At 44.7% G+C, this 17,427-nt stretch overlaps 3 protein-coding genes across 3 annotated transcripts; 1 reads left to right on the forward strand and 2 right to left on the reverse strand.

The window, feature by feature from the left end:
* Positions 3,657-5,681, reverse strand: LOC8057152 (chlorophyll a-b binding protein CP26, chloroplastic). The gene is made up of 5 exons (XM_002450518.2): positions 5,353-5,681; positions 5,124-5,208; positions 4,657-4,707; positions 4,412-4,532; positions 3,657-4,271 (listed from the first exon to the last, which is right to left on the reverse strand). Exons 1-5 carry the CDS (start codon positions 5,546-5,548, stop codon positions 3,876-3,878), a joined length of 849 nt encoding a protein of 282 aa, XP_002450563.1. The 5' UTR covers positions 5,549-5,681; the 3' UTR covers positions 3,657-3,875.
* LOC8057153 (glycine-rich cell wall structural protein) lies at positions 6,014-11,976 on the reverse strand. The gene is made up of 3 exons (XM_002450519.2): positions 11,663-11,976; positions 9,326-9,497; positions 6,014-6,390 (listed from the first exon to the last, which is right to left on the reverse strand). The coding sequence occupies exons 1-3, from the start codon at positions 11,973-11,975 to the stop codon at positions 6,300-6,302; spliced, it is 576 nt and encodes a 191-aa protein (XP_002450564.1). The 5' UTR covers position 11,976; the 3' UTR covers positions 6,014-6,299.
* Positions 15,399-17,097, forward strand: LOC8057154 (glucuronoxylan 4-O-methyltransferase 2). The gene has a single exon (XM_002449233.2). It carries the CDS (start codon positions 15,731-15,733, stop codon positions 16,715-16,717), a length of 987 nt encoding a protein of 328 aa, XP_002449278.1. The 5' UTR covers positions 15,399-15,730; the 3' UTR covers positions 16,718-17,097.

The raw sequence follows: 17,427 nt of genomic DNA on the forward strand, positions 1-17,427 counted from the left end.
GCTCCCTGCAGTGAGTCCGGTGCCCCCGGTTTTTGCCCAGTGAAGGGGCAACGGCTAGTTTAGCCCTTGGGGCTATAAATAGAAGTGGTGGCCGGCCTTGGCCGGTGCTAAGCACCCTTGGGACTTAGTGTCCATGCTTGGGGAGTGCTAGTAAAGCCTCTAACTCACATATGCTTGATAGTGATCATCCGATTGTGTGAGTGAGCGATTCTAGTGCGTTGCATTGAGAGATTGCATCGAGTGGCGCTAGGTGTTCGTGTTGCAAGCCGGTGGTGCTTGTTACTCTTGGAGGTTGCCACCTCCTAGACGGCTTGGTGGCTTGTGACTCCGTCGAAGCACGCAAGGAGATTGTGCGGTGCTCCGGAGAAGAGATTGTGAGGGGTACGGTGCTCACCCCGCGGGGATCGCGAAGAGCAACTCTAGTTGAGCGAGACGTGAAGAGCGACAAGTGGTCCGGCCGGGTCAAGTGCTAGAGCTTGTGGTAAGCACTCCACGTGGGAGAGTGTGACTTGCGGGTCACCACTAGCAAGAGGACCGGCGGCAACCTTGGAGCTTGTCTCAACGGGGACGTAGCTTGGTGGCAACCAAGTGAACCTCGGGAGAAAATCATCGTGTCAACATTGTTCTTCCCATTGGTTTGCAAGTCCCTAACACAAGCTTGTGCTTACATTCATATATTTGTGCTTGTGTAGTTGCTCTTGTAATTAGTTAGCTTGTGTAGCTTGCTAGTTACCTTCTTGCTTGTGTAGCTAGAAGTAGTTCCCTTGCGTGACTAATTTGGTTTGTGTAACCTTGTTAGTCACATTGCTTAGTTTGTGTAGCTAAGTAAGTTGCACTCTCTAATTTGGCATTAGTTGCCTTGTTATTGAGCTTGCTAGTGAGCTTAGGCTTTGTGCGCTTTGCCTCACTAGTTTGTGTCGGAGCTCCCCCGGTTTGCAAAGTACTAGTTGCATAGGTTTGTGTGACCTTGCTCCTAGAATTGATTAGGTGAGCTCTTGCTAAGGTAGCACCTTGCTTGCTTGTTTAGGATCTTTTCAAGGTGCTAGAGAACTTAGATAGAGGGGTGTAGTCTTGGCTAGGCCGATAGATCTAATTCCGCATTTGTTTTTGGTTAGCCGGCGTAATAATTTTTAGAAAGGACTATTCACCCCCCCCCCTCTAGTCCGCCATCTCGACCCTTCAATCTTATCGGCCCAATAAGCATCGGCATCTTGCCGATGAGGTGGCTGTGGATCTGGCACCTGCTGATAAGCTTCCACATGTCTTTGAGGTGCACGATCTGTATGGAACATTGGATTAATCATCTGACCACCGATCTGCTGACCAAGATTCACCGACTGATTGACCAATCCTTGATTCTGAAACCCAGGTTGGATTTGCCCTTGTTGAAACCCTATAGCCTCATGATTCTGCTGAGGCATCTGTGGAAAGACTAACTGCCCTGTCCATCCATTGTTAGCATTCATCGGTATAGGCCCTCCCGATGATTGGTAATTGGGCATCATCATTGAATTGACATACCCTGGCTGTATCATAAACCTCTGTTGCGTCGGCATTGGATTTGCAGATGCATTAGGCATCTGAAACGTCGGAGCTTGAGAATTCCCAGTATAAGGCCTTGCAGTAGTAGTTGTAGTGTACTGGGGACTCTGATTCATCGGCACATTTGGAGGTGCCGATGCCATAGGAGCCTTGCCTGTCACGTCAGCCACTTGAGACGTTCCAGAAGTTTTTACCATCAAGTCTGAAGGCATACCATAACCCCACCAGTTGGGAGGAACAGATCCCGACATTGCCGATGCCAATAGATCTGTGGCAAGCTTGATTTGCTCATCTAATGTTGATGGATTAGTCGTCATCGGTGTAGATTGCGCATTAGTGATCCCTAATGTGCTTGGAGGAGAAGTAGCTTCTGTACCCGCAACGGCTGTAGTAGCCGATGGAGCCGTAACCACCGATGACCATGGTTGATGATAGGCAGGACCCACATAAGTTGGTGGTACTTGTCCTTCTTTGAAAGTTCTAGCCACAGCATTGAAGACCGTGTTGGACAACACACCAGCTTGATTGATCAAGGCACGGTTAATAGCATTGTCAACCATATCTTGAAGTTTACTAGGATTGGCTTCAAAAGTTATCTGCCGAGGTGCCGGCAATGCTTCCTTTTGGATTACTTCGCCACTCCTGTTGATACTGAATGATTTCAAGCATTGCTGCTTATATTCCTCCATGGCTTTCACCATAGCTTGCTTCTGCTCATCTCTGAGATTGGCTTCCGTCACGGGGATAACGTTTTCCAAGTCGAAATTGGTATTCGACATGTTGATCTTGATCTTAAATCAGTCCCACTGGGTGTGCCAAAAGATGTGTTGGTGCAAAAGTCGATCTGCAGACACAAAGGGCTAATACCCGATTCAAACGTTAAGACGTGCCAGCCGATTTGACCTTACAATCGACAAAGGTGATAACTCGAACACTTTGGTCCCGACAACAGCGATGCGCCCGGATGTCACGGCCAAGAGGTGCTCACGCGGAACTTGAGAACTCGCCGAAGTTGACTCGACAAATTCTTAAGAACTCGTAGTAAAAGAGAAAATATGCAAGATGACGAAGTCGTCTAAAAAGTAGATGCTGAAATAAATGTAAAAACTTGTGTTTGATTGATTGATTCGTAGATTTATCATTACATTGCCCTAGGGTCTACATTTATACCCTGTCCAAAGAGCTACAACCAAACACGACTAGGACTCAAGCTCCAAATTAAATGGAAACCGTATACAAAACGAATTCTATCAACTAAGGAAAACATTAAACTACCCCCCGTAACCGATCGGGACACCGCCATGAATCAATCGGCAACCTCCGCGCTTTTTCCTCAGAGTTATCGGCAGATCATCCGTTATAGCCATCGGTAAACCCGGGCACTGGTCATCGGCACGAACACACCATCATCTCTGGACTTAGCCATATTCAGTTGTTTTTCCATCGGCATTATCTTTCATCGGCAACTCCCTCCATCGGCAACTCCCCTGTAGACTAGGTACCATCATCCAACCTGCCGATCTATGCTTCATTAACTCTGAGTATGCATCCAGAGATACGTGTCCAAAAATGGTGTCAACAAATAGGCTGCCTAAACCTGAACAAAGATCAAGACAAAAAAAAATTTGAGCAAAAATCAAGACACTATTTGGTGGGTACAAATTGAATTGATGCCCAATGCTCTAGTGTGAAGCCCCTCCTCTCGTGCAACAAAAAAGTGTCAGTGTTGACACTTGAGCAAATCTGGTCTCGTTTTTTTAAAAAAAATGACAAGGTGGCCCACCAGACTGGGCCCACCTGCCCTTGCCAATGGGTAGGTTTGGGTGTAGAACGTAGTAGGCCCAAAAATAACTGCTTTTGTTGGCCTGGTCCGAACCTAGTCCAGCCCGAAGTGATTTCTTCGCCGTGTTTCAAAACGAACTAATTAACTTCCAAAAACTCTCCAGAGTGCATATTTGAAGAGTTCAATTTGGAATCAACTCCAGTCCAGGCTTTCTTCACTAACATGATAACACGAAGCTCTCTTGCCCACTTCGTCTCACAAAAAAGATGGAACCTTAAATGAGGGGACTTAGTAGCATATTTCAGGCACAAAATTAACTAAGTATCATGTCTCAGACGCGCACGAACTAATTAACTTCCAAAAACTTAAGTAAGTAGCACATCTCAGGCACAAATTGAAGCAGATCAATCATATCAGAGATCAGAATGAAAAGGATTCTTCCCCCTCTTGGTAATTTACACGCATGGGCATGGCACATTCTTCAGACCCTCACATACAGCTCAGCAGCGCATGACATGGCATCGCTCTCCAGCGTGGCGTCCGTGCGTCCTCACAGGCTGGGCGTCCTCTCGGCGGCGCCGGAGATGACGGTGAGCAGGTTGTTGCCGAAGGGGTCGCTGAGGTGCTTGGCGAGGTTCTCGACGGGGCCTTCGCCGGTGACGTAGGCCTGGATGAAGAAGGCGAGCATGGAGAACATGGCGAGCCGGCCGTTCTTGATCTCCTTCACCTTGAGGATGGCGGCCTGGTCGGGGTCACTGGCCAAGCCCAGCGGGTCGAAGGGCCCACCAGGGTGCAGCTTGTCCTCAAGGTCCAGTCCGTTGATGATCCGGTAGTACTCGGCGCCGCCGACAAGGACGACCTCCGCGATCACGGCCACCACCAGGTTGATGGGGATGCTGTTGCCGAAGTAGTTCAGGGTGTTGCCGTCCAGGAGCAGGGCGCCGGTCTGCATCCATTCAGTTCAGGTGACAGTGACACACACCATCCATGAGCTTTGAGTTCAGACTTTCAGATGAAATCTTTGTAAAGATTAAAAAAAATGCTACTGAAGTAAGTATGATGATTGTGAGAGGTGGTGATCAGGACCTTGAACCAGACGGCCTCAGGGCCGCAGTTAGCGCCGAACTTGTTGCAGGCCTCTGGGATGACAGCGCCAGCGGCACCGAGCATGGCCCATCTGGCATGGATCAGCTCGTAGGCCTGGTACCTGCACGGCGTTGATGGTAGGATAAGATTTTGCTGAATAGTTGAGACATGAAGCCAATTCTTGCTTGTATTGTACGTGGTCAAGCTGTGAAATTGTATGTTTGGGATAGAGATCTGAGACTCACTTGGCGAAGTCCTCTGGCTTCTTGCCCAGGCCAAAAGGGTCGTAGCCATAGCTGCAAGTTGGAAGAGCAAAATAGTTCAGTTCAGATAGGTTAGCTTCGATTTTCTGCACCATTTCAGTTGAACAAAAGGACGGCCTTACTTTCTGAAGGTTGTTGTTTAAAAGTGCAACAAAGATTATTTCAAACTTCAAATGCTGGTTGAGAGGTTGAGAGACGCGTGTACTTTCAGAACGAATTCTATAAACAGCAATGCTGCGCCATTTTGGTGAAAAATCAGATTTTGGCCACAAAATACTTTTTTTTCCAAGAAAAAACTTCTTTTGTTCTGGTCTATGAAATTTCCACTATTGTTTAAACTGACTTGTAGTACTAACCTGATTTCATTAAACTACTAACTGAAATCTAATTTTCTGAAACAAAAAAAAAAAAACCCTTATGGAAGGCAAAATTGGAGTCATGTGACTTACTCTCCAGGGACCTCTCCGGTGAGGTACTCCGGCACCTCGGAGCGGTCCAAGAGACCATCTGGCAGGTAGATCCTCCTGTCAGGACCTAATGGGACATAGAACAAGAGACAATTACTATACAAGAAGCTTCTGAAGATTTTCATGAGCAAAGTTCTACATCTCAAACGTAAAACAAGAGACAATTACAACAGAAAAAGCTTCTGAAGCAGTTGGAGCCAGATGTACTCACCATACCACTTGGCGAGCTCGTCGCTGATGTCTGGAGAAGAGGACGATACAGGAACGGGCTTTGGCTTCTGGGCAGGCTTCTTGCTGAAGAGGGAGACAATCTTCTGAGCCCCCGCGGTGGGCGCTGCGGTGGCGTAGCGGGAGGAGCCGGCGAAGTTGAGCTGGGTGCCCAGAATCTTCGATGGAGCGAGCGCCATTGCCGGAGACCCACAATTCAGAGAAAGATTTGCAGGAGGGGATGCCTGATGGGTGTTTGTTGAGGAAAAGGTGAGCTAGTTTAAATGGATGAAAATGAGGATCGGAGGATGCTGTGGGCCCAGCAGAGATTTGGCCATGGGAGCTGCCATTGGCTGGGTGCCCATGAGGGCTATCTGTTGCTTGGATGGGATTGGGCAGGTTGCGCTTACTTGGCAGATGAGGGTGGTGATGTGGCAGCTTTAGAGAGTGCTGATGTGGCAACTTTAGAGGGTGCTGATGTGGCAGCTTCAGGGCCTCTTGTGAAGTTGTTTGTCAGTTGGGGCCAAATGGTCCAAACAGGATAGATAGGTCCAAACAGGACAGATAGAGACCCAGGGTAACGAACCAGAGGGTGGGAAAGAGCCAGCCAAGACAACAATTGCAGGCCACACACTGATACCAGAAGGGTGAAGAACACATGCACAAGCACGAAACAGAGTTCATCTGAAGCTCATAGCATCAATTTTCCTCCAATTTAACAGAAGTGGTGAGCAACCCACAATACAGTGCAATTTAACTAATAAATATCGACCACAAATCATATGTATTGTCCCAGGATCCTACCTAAATACAAAGCTACTAGCTGATGAGCAATATAAAGTGATGAGATGCAACAGGCTGCATTCTAGCACCAAGTCCTACTGCCTGTTCAAGATGAATGCTGCTCGCAATCTCCACTGACTAATAGAGACGACAATGCAGTGGTGCAGCTCAACGCCATTTTTCGATTCCTTTTGATGTTGCTGACACAAACTTCTTGGTGTTTATAACCAGCTCGTCAAATAAACCAACAACAGTGTCCCTGGAAAGGAGAAGAGTGAGAAACGATGAGCAACATCACACAATAAAAATGTTCTTTTATTAGCAAATTGGTGAAGTTTTGTCCAAGACTTGACACATCCTGGAAAGGTAATAAGCTGGGAGACCAAATAAATCTCATGCTATTTTAATATTTATGGCTACTGACTACAGTATTTCTTCTAATCGGAGAATTAGAACCATCTTCTCAGTAGAGACAATCATCTAATTGAGTGTGTTTGTCTGTTCAAAATTTGAAAGAGAATGCTGATAGTTCAGTAGTATTTCTTCAAGAGACAGAATAATATAGTATTACCATGACACCGGAATGTGGATTAGTCAAGAAGAATTTCTTACTTTTGGTTATTTTCAGGAGGTTATTGCAATATAAATCCATACTAAGAGCATCTCCAAGAGATTTTCATATTTTGTTCCCCAAAATATGGTGTTTGCCAACTCCTAAATTAGTATGAGGAGGAAAAAAAGAAGTCATCTCCAAGAGTTTTCTATATTTCTATCCTAAAATTTGTTTTCTCGGCACTTTTTTCCTACGACCCGATCTTTAAGAACCCTAAATTTGTTTCTGTACGCGTTTAAGCCCTTCCACCAGATATTTCACTCTTGCGTTTTTCTCACCTAGAACCCTATCTTTCTTTCTGCTTACTAGATAGGCCGGGAAACTCCAAATGTGCGCTCCTAGGCCGCGCACATATATGCGTGCTCGAGATAAATTTTTGCGAGGTTGGGAAAGATGGGGAGGGAAGATGCCAAACTATTGGAGAGAGTTTTTTCTTATTTTGCCAAAAAAATCAAGGATGGGAAAGCCGGATGACAAATTGTTGGAGATGCTCTAACCCTACTAAATTACAGGTGTCAGTTATATCTTGGGTACTTTTCTAGTGAACATCTGTTGCTTGCTCTTGCAATTTATTGGGATAGGCAGGTGACCTGTGAAGGCATGTGTTATGTACAGCAACTGCACATACATATTGCCCACCACAGCATCAGTTCTTGGCAAAGAGACCTCAGGATAAGCAGATACTATGAAGCAGCAATGTCACACAAGTTCCTAAATTTTTGGCCTAGCCATGAAGGCGAACCATTCCTCTTTTCTGTCCTCTTGTGCAAGAATGAAAGGCTGCCGACAAGCAGCTGTAGGAGAATACGTGCAGGATTGCAGGAATAAGGAGAATCAGATGAGCAAGCAGGAAAGTGCTGATATATTGTGTTACCAGCTGGCTGAGTTCTGTTGTGGCAATATGCCTGAGACTGCTTGAGCTGAGAAATCTTTTCAATCCAAGTAGATAATAGTAAGCTTAGATGGGCTTTCATAACGTTCTTTATTAAATTTGAGTCTTTTCCTATGTGCCATTATAAAAGTTTGCAATTCCATGTGCCATTAAAAAAGTTGAGTGGACACAGGTGCCACTGGTCCGAACTTTTTTGCCCTCCACGCCATTTCATCCATGTTCTGTTGGGTTTTCACGGTTTGGCAGCCCCGACATGTGGGGCCGGCCAATGAAACTGTCCATAATACCCCTGCTTGAACGGGCCACTCATTCTCAACCCTATTCCCCTCTGCTCCACCACACCTTCTCTCTCTCCCCTCTCTCTGCAGTCTGCATGCAGGACTGGTGACTGAGGTTGCTCAATTTCTGGCTGCAGGTGGACAGCGCCAACAAGTACGGGACCTTGCTGGAGGTGGTTCAGATGCTGACCGATCTGAAGCTGACCATCGATTGGGCCTACAACCTACATTTCCTCCGACGGAGGGTGGTTCATGGATGGTTAGTGCCATGCCACTACCTCCTTCCCTGCTATCTTTCAAAAGTTTAAGAAGACAGATGAGAGAAAGATGGTGCCTTTCTGGGGTGATGCAAAGCCTCGCTTTTGCTTGGGTTGTGATCTTTCTATCCACCTTTTTATCTCCAATCCTGATGTGTGATCTGTGGTGGGTATGTGGCTTTGCTTTGCCTTTCTGTAGTGTTCCATGTCGTGGATTAGGATGGGAATAAACTTTATGATGGCCAAGTCATTGACAGAATTGAACAGGAAAAGTGCAGAGGTCCCTGTTGAATTTTGATTGCTATGGTGGCTGTACAATGCCATCCAAGAACAGAATGAGTGCAGAGCATTCTTCAGTTTCATTCCCCAACTGACTTGAGTGGCACAGGAGGAAACAAAAGAAAATGAACTCTAACTGGCTTGAGGGCAAAATGGTCATTTCATTCACCTGTTTGACACCGTTAGAGGCAAATATGGACAGAATGGTGCGGAGGGCAAAAATATTCGGACCAGTGGCACCGTGTCCACTAACTTCTTTAATGGCACATATGGAATTGCAAACTTTTATAATGGTACAGAGGGAAAAGTTTTCCCTGTTTGCAAATGCCAATATGCCATTATAAAAGTTTACACAATTTCCACCTTGACTACTAGATTGCACACCGTACTCAGAGGGGAAAAAAAGCAGTTTAGCATATCATGCTTTATGGCACCATAATATATTTGAAATCAGATGTATTGACAGCACATGCCAATTTGAGTTTCTGATCACGCAACATTAATTTCAAATTAAACTGGAGAGTTTTCCTTTTCCTTTTTGATAGTGAGCAGACCATATTGATTGAAATGAATTACTGGCACTATGTCGCATGATTTGTGAGTATTATTACAAGGTCATCCTTAACACTAATCAGCAATAATAACAAAGCATTAAAGACTAAAAATACTTCATTAAGACTATTGTTGATGTGGAAAGATTGAAACTAGCCACTACACAAATAAATCAGGTAAAAACATTATTATTGCAGACTTAGGACTCATGCCGTATGTAGAAAAAGCTACCTACAATGCACAAGGAAACACCATGAATCAAAACATCTGTGAAAACAAATTTGCCAAACTACTTTCTTGTGTCCACACCACATTAAACTTACGTAGGCAGATGTGGAGCTTCCTGGAACATTTTGCCAACATTGGAGTATCTTTTGTTTTCATCGTATGCAATTCCTTTGCCCAACCCATAACCAAAACCAATTCCTACACCACATCCAGCTCCAACTCCAAAGCCTAATGTGAGTCCAGGAAATCCATAGCCTAATCCTGCACCTAAAGTAATCATGGAAAAAGAATAAGTGTGCAGACATATAGCATTCGTGATGAAAAACAAATTACTTAAAACATCTTTTCTATGTTCAGTGTAAAATAATAACAAAGGCACACAACCACTAAATCTCCATAACTCCTAGTTTCACCAATCTAGAAACATATTAACTTTTGAAAAAAAAAAGCATATATATGCTCTAATGTTAGGTGTGCGCAACAAGAACCAGTTGATAAGTAAAAATCACTTCATACATGTATGTCTCTGGAGTCTGGAGTTCATGATTCTCCTTGCCATATTATCACTGAGAATTTCACCCTGTACTTAATCCAAGTGAGCTTTTCAGCACCTCAAAGTTCAACTACAACAAGGTCATTCTATCCTTCAGTCTTCTAGATATTTAGATCATAGTTCTTAAGGCGTCGCCTACGCGTCCAGGCGACCCCCCAGCGCCTTGCAAAATGCTCGCCTAGGCAGGCAAGGCGGGCGCCTAGGCGTCCAGGTGGTGGCACATTGTCAATGCCTTGCCTTTACGCCTTAAGAACTATGATTTAGATGTACACGCACCTGGTGCCATGTAGGGCTTTTGTATGTCTGGTTACGCCACAGGATAGGTCGATACACTCACTCCCTCAGCCCCTCCCCTAGGTCTTTTATCCCCTAAAATATAGAACCAGATCTTCCATTTTATTTAGTTGGCTAAAGTGAACATGAGATCCAAATCCATCAGAGAGTGTATCATATTTTTTTCATTTCTGAAGTGGCATGTATTAATTCATCCACTCAATTTTCAGAATGCTAACAATATCAACAATCACTATGCCACTGGCATTAGGAATTGATATTTTTTATGCTGACAACCATGCACATGTATAACTTGGTAACAATGTGTTTCAGTTCAAACATCAAACGGTCTGAGATGGAAAAAATTGATGTTGTAAGAGCATACATGCTTACTCCCTCTGTCCCAAAATAACTACACATCTCGCTTTTCAAGGATCAAACTTTTTTAAGTTTGACAAAAGATATACAAAAAAAACTAAAATTTATGACACTTAGGTATCATTAGATTAATACTGAAATATAGTTTCATAATAAACATATTAGGAGATACAAATGTGGATCATATATTTTCTAAAAATCTAGTCAAAGTTTAAAAAAAAAGTTTAACTCGTCCAAAAGCGAGATGTGCAATTATTTTGGGACAGAGGAGTACACAGTTTCTGAATACACATAAATCATAAAATTAAGCAAGTAGTTATACCACTGTTTTTTGTTTGGAAGTGACACAACATTTAGTCCACAAATAGTCAGAAAATTAACCACAGCTTGTTAGGCAGGAATAATTATCCTAACGCCCTCAAGGATTAAGCAGTGAAATGCACATTGTTTTAGATATTTAATAATTGTTCTATGAGCATCTGCCTACTTGCAGTATCACCCGACTGCCGGATAGTGCCCAAGTTTTTCAGAACACTGCCTTGGTGGTAACACTTAGCAAAAACATAAATACATAAATTGTTAGGAATAATGCCTACACTGTCAAGTTGCCGACCTTAGGATAAGACATTTTAACTGAACCAGTGAATGTTACCAAGAAAAAATTGTGAAATATCTTTTGATAAGATTCCTTATTTAGGACTGTGATCATGCACCATTCGCAACAATCTGTAACTGATAAACCCTTGAGTAAACCTATATTCCATGAAAAAGGCCAAGTAGTATACCACCTGTAACCAATCTACTAATAAATCATTTAAAGAAAAAAAAAATCAGAATCACTACTGATTCGGAAAAGGATAAAATCTCTCAGGAATAAATTAAGCAACGCCAGATCAGGAAATCCTCAAAACCAATCCGCAGGTTTCGAGGAAACAAATCTGTTTGAACAACTGCGGCTTGGGGGAAAGCATATCCTCACTAAAACCCCCGACCTGGTAATCGGCAACCAACAAAAGGGACGGTAAGTAAAGTGCACACCAATCTATCGAACCTCAATCTCATTTAGGGTACCCTAATCGACCGAATCAATCGAGGCGTCAAGAGAAGAGAGCAATGCGGACGGTTCCTCTAGACAAGAACTGACCACAAACCAGGCTTACAAAAACTCACCAGAAACCGAAGAAATGCTACTATTTACAGGAAGAGACGGGAAGGCCAGGGGTTTTACCGCCAAAGAATCCGACGCCTGCGCCGGCGCCGCAGCCGATGCCGATTCCGAGGGCGGGGCCTATCTTGCCGAGCTCCTTAGAGGTGACCTTCGGCAGCCTCCACAGGAGGCCCTTCTGGTCTCCTCCGCCGCCTCCTCCCTGCTTCTTCGCCCCCATCCGAATCTTCTCCCCTCCTCGGCTTGTTCTGCTTCCGCCTCGACCCTTCCAAGGCTTTTCTGTTGCGGTTTTGCCGTGTGTTTCGTGTCGAACTGGCCAACTGAACAGGACAGGGGATCGATCTCTCGTGGACTCCCAAGTCCCACCCCCGGTCATTTTTTACTAATTTGATTAACATATAGTCAAAACATGCCGTCGCAACGAGAAAAAAATTATCAAACATGTTTAGGTATAAACAATATTTATGAAAATAAATATATGATAATATTTTTTATTGTGGTGCTACAGTTAAATATCGAGCACGATGACTTTTTTAAGAATCCACTACAATATGTAAATCTTCGTATCTAATTAAAGTCAAATTGAGCCGCATCTACACAAAGAATCTACCGTTGCTGAAAATCAATCCTATAGTAGACCACATGTTGTTCTAATAAGTCAGGCTCCTTACCACAACTTGACACACGTTGTTTAAAATATGGCCTTATGCTAATTTTGGATTACGATAGCTTTATATTGTAAACACAGTGTCATATAGGACCTATATATAGATGGAAAACGTAAGAACCACAAGTATGAAAATGTTATCCGCCATCTGTTTTAGTGTTTCAGCGAGGTCGATTTTCTTGGGCGAGAACTCGCCATTTGTAGCCTCGTTTGAGTACTACACTCCATCTCTGTGCATGTGAAATAAGACAAGGGCGTTGTTGTTGCATATCTAAGTTTGGCAGGGTGTCCATCTTGCCATCGTGACCCGGGCCCCGGCTGTGGCATATGACGCTCACGCGACACACAGCCTAGCGCCAATGAATTTCTGTTGTCATTGTGACATACGTACTCCTACTTGGCTCCAAGTTGGCACGCTAGCTGCTGCTGGCGACCGTCTCGACCTCTCTTGTGCTCTCTAGACACATGAAGGAAAAGGATACGCTCCTTCAGCCAGCTCGACTAGCTAGCTGGATTGACGGAGCTGGACCAATAAAGTTTGACCAATCTATATTTGCTAATCGTAATAATCATAGTCCTATATAGACACTAGAAGTTTAAACAACCTGATACCTGGTGAACTAGTGTACTATTAGGTATAGATTTAATGCTCTATGCATGTGCCGCAAAATTTGATGTCCTTAAAAAAAATTTGCAACATTTTTGGAAAGTAAACAAGACCTTAGATTAAAAATTAGAAAGGCGAAAAAGGGGTATTGCTCGTGTCGACCACCTAGCTGATAACAGCCGTGCGATATGCGCACCACACTCATCCATCTCCTTTTCTTTAAGTAATCGAAGGGTTTTTTTAGGTGATCGTCGTCTATCTCCAAGTTCATAGCCCTAAATTCAGCCCATGCCAAACCAATCTAGTCCGTTGATTGGCCCAACAGGTCTAGAATCATTTTGTCCCAAGTGTAGACGACGGAGCGACAGGTAAGCCGTATCATACTGTTTTATCTCAAGCCCTATACGGATACTGGAAGTTTAAAGAACCTGATACCTGGTGGACTGGTGGACAGAAAGATATAGTGAACTAAATTTTCATAATTTATTATTAGGTATAGATATAGTCAAATTATATACAAATATAAGATACTCCATCCATTCCAAATTAAGTCATTCCAAGAATTTTAAAGAGTCAAAGCATCTCAAGTTTGACCAAAATTGTAGAGAAAACTATAAATATTTATGACATCAAATAGGTATATTATAAAAATATAATGAATGAAGAATCTAATGATACTTAGTTGGCTCAGTAAATATTATTATCTTATCATATAGATTTGGTCAACCTTTAGATGATTTGACTCTCTAAGATTCTTGAAATGACTTATAATTTGTGACGAAGGGAGTATAAAATTTGCATAAATAATTTTGTGTTTATTTAATGTGTGTATCTAAAATGATATTAGTAAGAAACATGGATCATTGATAGTTGAGTGACAACATAACTAATGGGACTAACAAGGTTTGCTATATAGTATACAAATGCAAGTCTTAAGGATACAAGAGATGGACTTGGTATGGCTATGATGAAGATCAAAATATCAACCACCTCAAATATAGAAGGTTTACATATTGAAGGCCTTTGTAAGACATGCAAAGCACATAAGACACCAAAAAGAAATCAAAGTTATTGAAACCTAGACAAAGAGAATAATGAGTTTGTCTTCTCATGATTTTAGATCTATCCAAAACATGAAATCATGTCGCGCTGAGAATAAAGCACCTAATTTCTCCTATGTTACTGTTGCATTTCTCTCATGCTACTTAAGGATGAGATGGTGCTCCAAATGGATATCCATAGTTTTTCTCTAGTCTAACTTAATAAACTAAATAGATAATTCATTCTCTTATTTTTTTCATTTAATTCATTAAATTAGACTAGAGAAGAACCACGTGTATATATTTGGAGCACTATCCCCATCCTTAATGCTACTGTTCATTTCTTCGTAATGCTATTCATATCTTATATGGTTTACTTCACCTTCTAACTTATAAACTCAGATATTTCTATCTTCTTTTCTAATAAAAACAAATTTAGTCTCCCAACCCCAAACACAGTGGAGTTTTACCTCTTTGCACATCTAGGGACCCACATGTCAGTGCATGAAAAAGCAAAAACTATTCTATTCGATTTGTAAAATGAGCGAGCTTTGGGTTGGATTGAAGTTAAAGGCATATAAGAGTTCTAGAGGTTTATTTATCCATAGAAACGCCATGAGACACGAAAATCCTAATTAATTACACTATTCCACGTGATCTATGTGTAAAAGGACAAAGACATTATTGTAGTACCCACGGTGGCTTATGGGTGACACTGGCACATAACAACGGTGGTGTAACAGCATATGGTGACATCTTGCCCTCGTGTGACCTTGTCGACAGGGGCGTGCGAGGCCGGTCACATAGAGGGATACTTTGAAGAGGATGACCGAAGGTTGAAGGATATGCTAGCTAACAGGTGGACCCGTGCTGCAGTGGCATTGACATGTGGGCCCTAGTTGCTCAGCATCGAAATCTTTGAATGGACCAGATTGAAATACCTGAATTTGTAGGTCTGTGAGTTAAGTAGATCAACATCAATATATAGTTCAGATTAGTAATATAATCTTTTTTCAATCTTCTGGCCTTTTTATATTTTTATTTCAAATTCTATTATGCCGTTATCAATAAAACACTCTTGTTAATTACCAATAGAAACCAAAGCCAAACTGAAAAAGAAATAGTTCCCAAGTGCACAGCACTAAACTGTAAATTCTACTGGCTATTTTCTTAACCTAGCGCTACAATAAATAACTTAAAGTTTTTTTCTAACTTTTTTCAAATGATCTCAGATTGAGAAATGCTCTGGACAAAAGCAAAAAGATCTACAACTTCTTAGCGCCATTTGCAATTTCTAAAATATCATTTAATGTTGTGGATTTTTTAAGAAAATTGTCACTGTAAAGATTTATACTGACGGTTCTTAGATGACGGCAGAAAAGTTCAATAGAAATATGAAAAATACCGACAGTAAAAATGTTCCGTGTACCGGTGATAGGAGATTAATTTATCTTCTATGTACATGTCAAGGATATACATGAGACAGTATATCTTGGAGAGCTGCTTCTTGTATTTCCACGTAAAGATCAACCAAACTCCCCAGACGGCCGCACCAAACATTAGGTGCCATATCTCTCAAAGGGAAAAAAAAAACACATTAGGTGCCTAGTCCTCATCAGCCACCTCCCCAGACCAGCTGCTGATGTTACGACGTTTTGCTGGATCTTGAAGCATCGACCAAACTCCAAACCAAATAGTGTATTGCCATCCCAACGCACAGCTAACTGTTGGCAGGCACTGGAAAAAAAAAAGGCCAAAAAGGCTAAAAAACACAACACATCCTCACTCTCAGAGTAAGCAGTGTGCTCCTGAGCACGATGACGAGCCCCATGCACGCGCGCAAGGCCAAGCTCAAGACCCACCTCATCTCCGCCAAGGCGAAGCTCAAGCACAACGTCACCCCGCGCCGCGTCGTCCTGCTCGCTGCCGCCGCCACCTCCGCCTTCCTCCTCCTCTTCACCCTCCGCACCCTCCACTCCGCGGCGTCGCGACACGGCGCCGCAGCAGGCGCCCCTGCCATCGCCGCCCACCACGCTGATGACCACCAGGAGCTGGAGCACCAGCAGCAGCACCAACAACAAGAGTGCGCCGCCGCCAAGCAGGTGCCGGCGTCCGTCGCGGAGGCGCTGGTCCACTACGCGACGTCGAACGAGACGCCGCCGCGGCAGACGGAGGCCGAGGCCGGGGCGGCCGCGCGCGTGCTGGCGCGGCGCGCGCCGTGCAGCCTCCTGGTGTTCGGGCTGGGGCCCGGCAGCGCGCTCTGGGCGGCGCTCAACCACGGCGGCCGCACGCTCTTCCTCGAGGCCGACGCCGACCGGATCGCCTCCGCACGCGCCGCGCGCCCGGCCGGGATCGACCTCCAGGCCCACCCCGTCGCCTTCCAGCAAGAAGCCATAGCTACGCCATCCGACGACCTCCTGGTGGCGCTCCGTAACTCCTCTGACTGCGCCGCCGCCGCGTCCTCCTCCCCGCCAAAACCTCTCACACCGGACCACCTGGAGCAGTCGCCGTGCGCGCTGGCGCCGCGCGGGCTGCCGGCAGCGTTCTACGAGGCGGAGTGGGACGTGATCGTGGTGGACGCGCCGGTGCCGGGCGCGGTATACACCGCCGGGGTGGCGGCGAGGGCGCGGCGCCCGGGGACGGGGGAGACGGACGTGCTGGTGCACGGCGTGGATGGCGCGGCCGACGAGAGCTTCACCAGGGCGTTCCTGTGCGAGGGGTATCTGAAGGAGGAAGCTGGCAGGCTCCGGCATTTCTCCATTCCGAGCCACAGGGACAAGGACGCCATGCCATTTTGCCCTTGAGATTTTCATTAATACGCTAATAATGATATACTCCTAATTGAGTCGTCATCATTTCAGTGTTTCGATTCAGAGTATTTCCGTGAAATGAAAGGATTTTGTGGCAAATATTAAGAAAAGAAGTGGGATTGGTGACAAAGCCATAAAGGAAATGTTAGTTATACTCCTAGGTGCTAGAATTAGTCACCATGTTTACATTCGTGCATGTGCGTAGGCATCGGTAAGTAGTGGTAGTTTGCTTAGCTATGAACCTGGATATGCCGTCATGGCCGGGCGACATCGGGCGCGGGGATGGACGCGCACCTCTTTCGTGTTGTGCGTGCCATGAGCGGCATGATCTCTGTACTCTTTCAATAAATGGAAACGCTGCGTTGTTTGCAGCACAACTTGTGTGTCCAAGTATTGGTGTGTGTTCCACTTCTCGCTCTCCGTCGCGTGCTTGCTCGCCGCCAGCGCTTGTCGAGTGTCGCGACTAACAAGTAGTATCAGAGCTAGGTTGTAAGGACCTTGCTGCTGTCGATGGCGTCACCATCATCGAAGTCCCGTGGTCGTTCGCCATCCGGGAAAGGGAATGCCTCTGGCTCGGACAAGAAGACGTTGCCGAGATCGCCCGTGCGCAAGACGTCACCGTGATCACCGTCTCCGAGCCGCTCTCCTCCGTGTCTATCGCGCCCTCGCGACGCACGTCACCCACATCGCCGCGGCTCTCGCGC

The sequence above is a fragment of the Sorghum bicolor genome, chromosome 5 (assembly GCF_000003195.3).
Source record: "Sorghum bicolor cultivar BTx623 chromosome 5, Sorghum_bicolor_NCBIv3, whole genome shotgun sequence".
In the NCBI taxonomy this organism is placed as follows: Eukaryota; Viridiplantae; Streptophyta; class Magnoliopsida; order Poales; family Poaceae; genus Sorghum; species Sorghum bicolor.

Coding starts and splice junctions, on each gene's coding strand:
- LOC8057152 (XM_002450518.2), bottom strand. CDS start 5,548: ATGGCGCTCGCTCCATCGAAGATTCTGGGCACCCAGCTCAACTTCGCC. Junction 5,209..5,352: donor CGAGCTCGCCAAGTGGTATG/GTGAGTACATCT, acceptor ATGTCCCATTAG/GTCCTGACAGGAGGATCTAC. Junction 4,533..4,656: donor AAGCCAGAGGACTTCGCCAA/GTGAGTCTCAGA, acceptor AACGCCGTGCAG/GTACCAGGCCTACGAGCTGA.
- LOC8057154 (XM_002449233.2), top strand. CDS start 15,731: ATGACGAGCCCCATGCACGCGCGCAAGGCCAAGCTCAAGACCCACCTC.
- LOC8057153 (XM_002450519.2), bottom strand. CDS start 11,975: ATGACCGGGGGTGGGACTTGGGAGTCCACGAGAGATCGATCCCCTGTC. Junction 9,498..11,662: donor AGGCGTCGGATTCTTTGGCG/GTAAAACCCCTG, acceptor TGATTACTTTAG/GTGCAGGATTAGGCTATGGA. Junction 6,391..9,325: donor GAAGCTCCACATCTGCCTAC/GTAAGTTTAATG, acceptor TCTCCTTTCCAG/GGACACTGTTGTTGGTTTAT.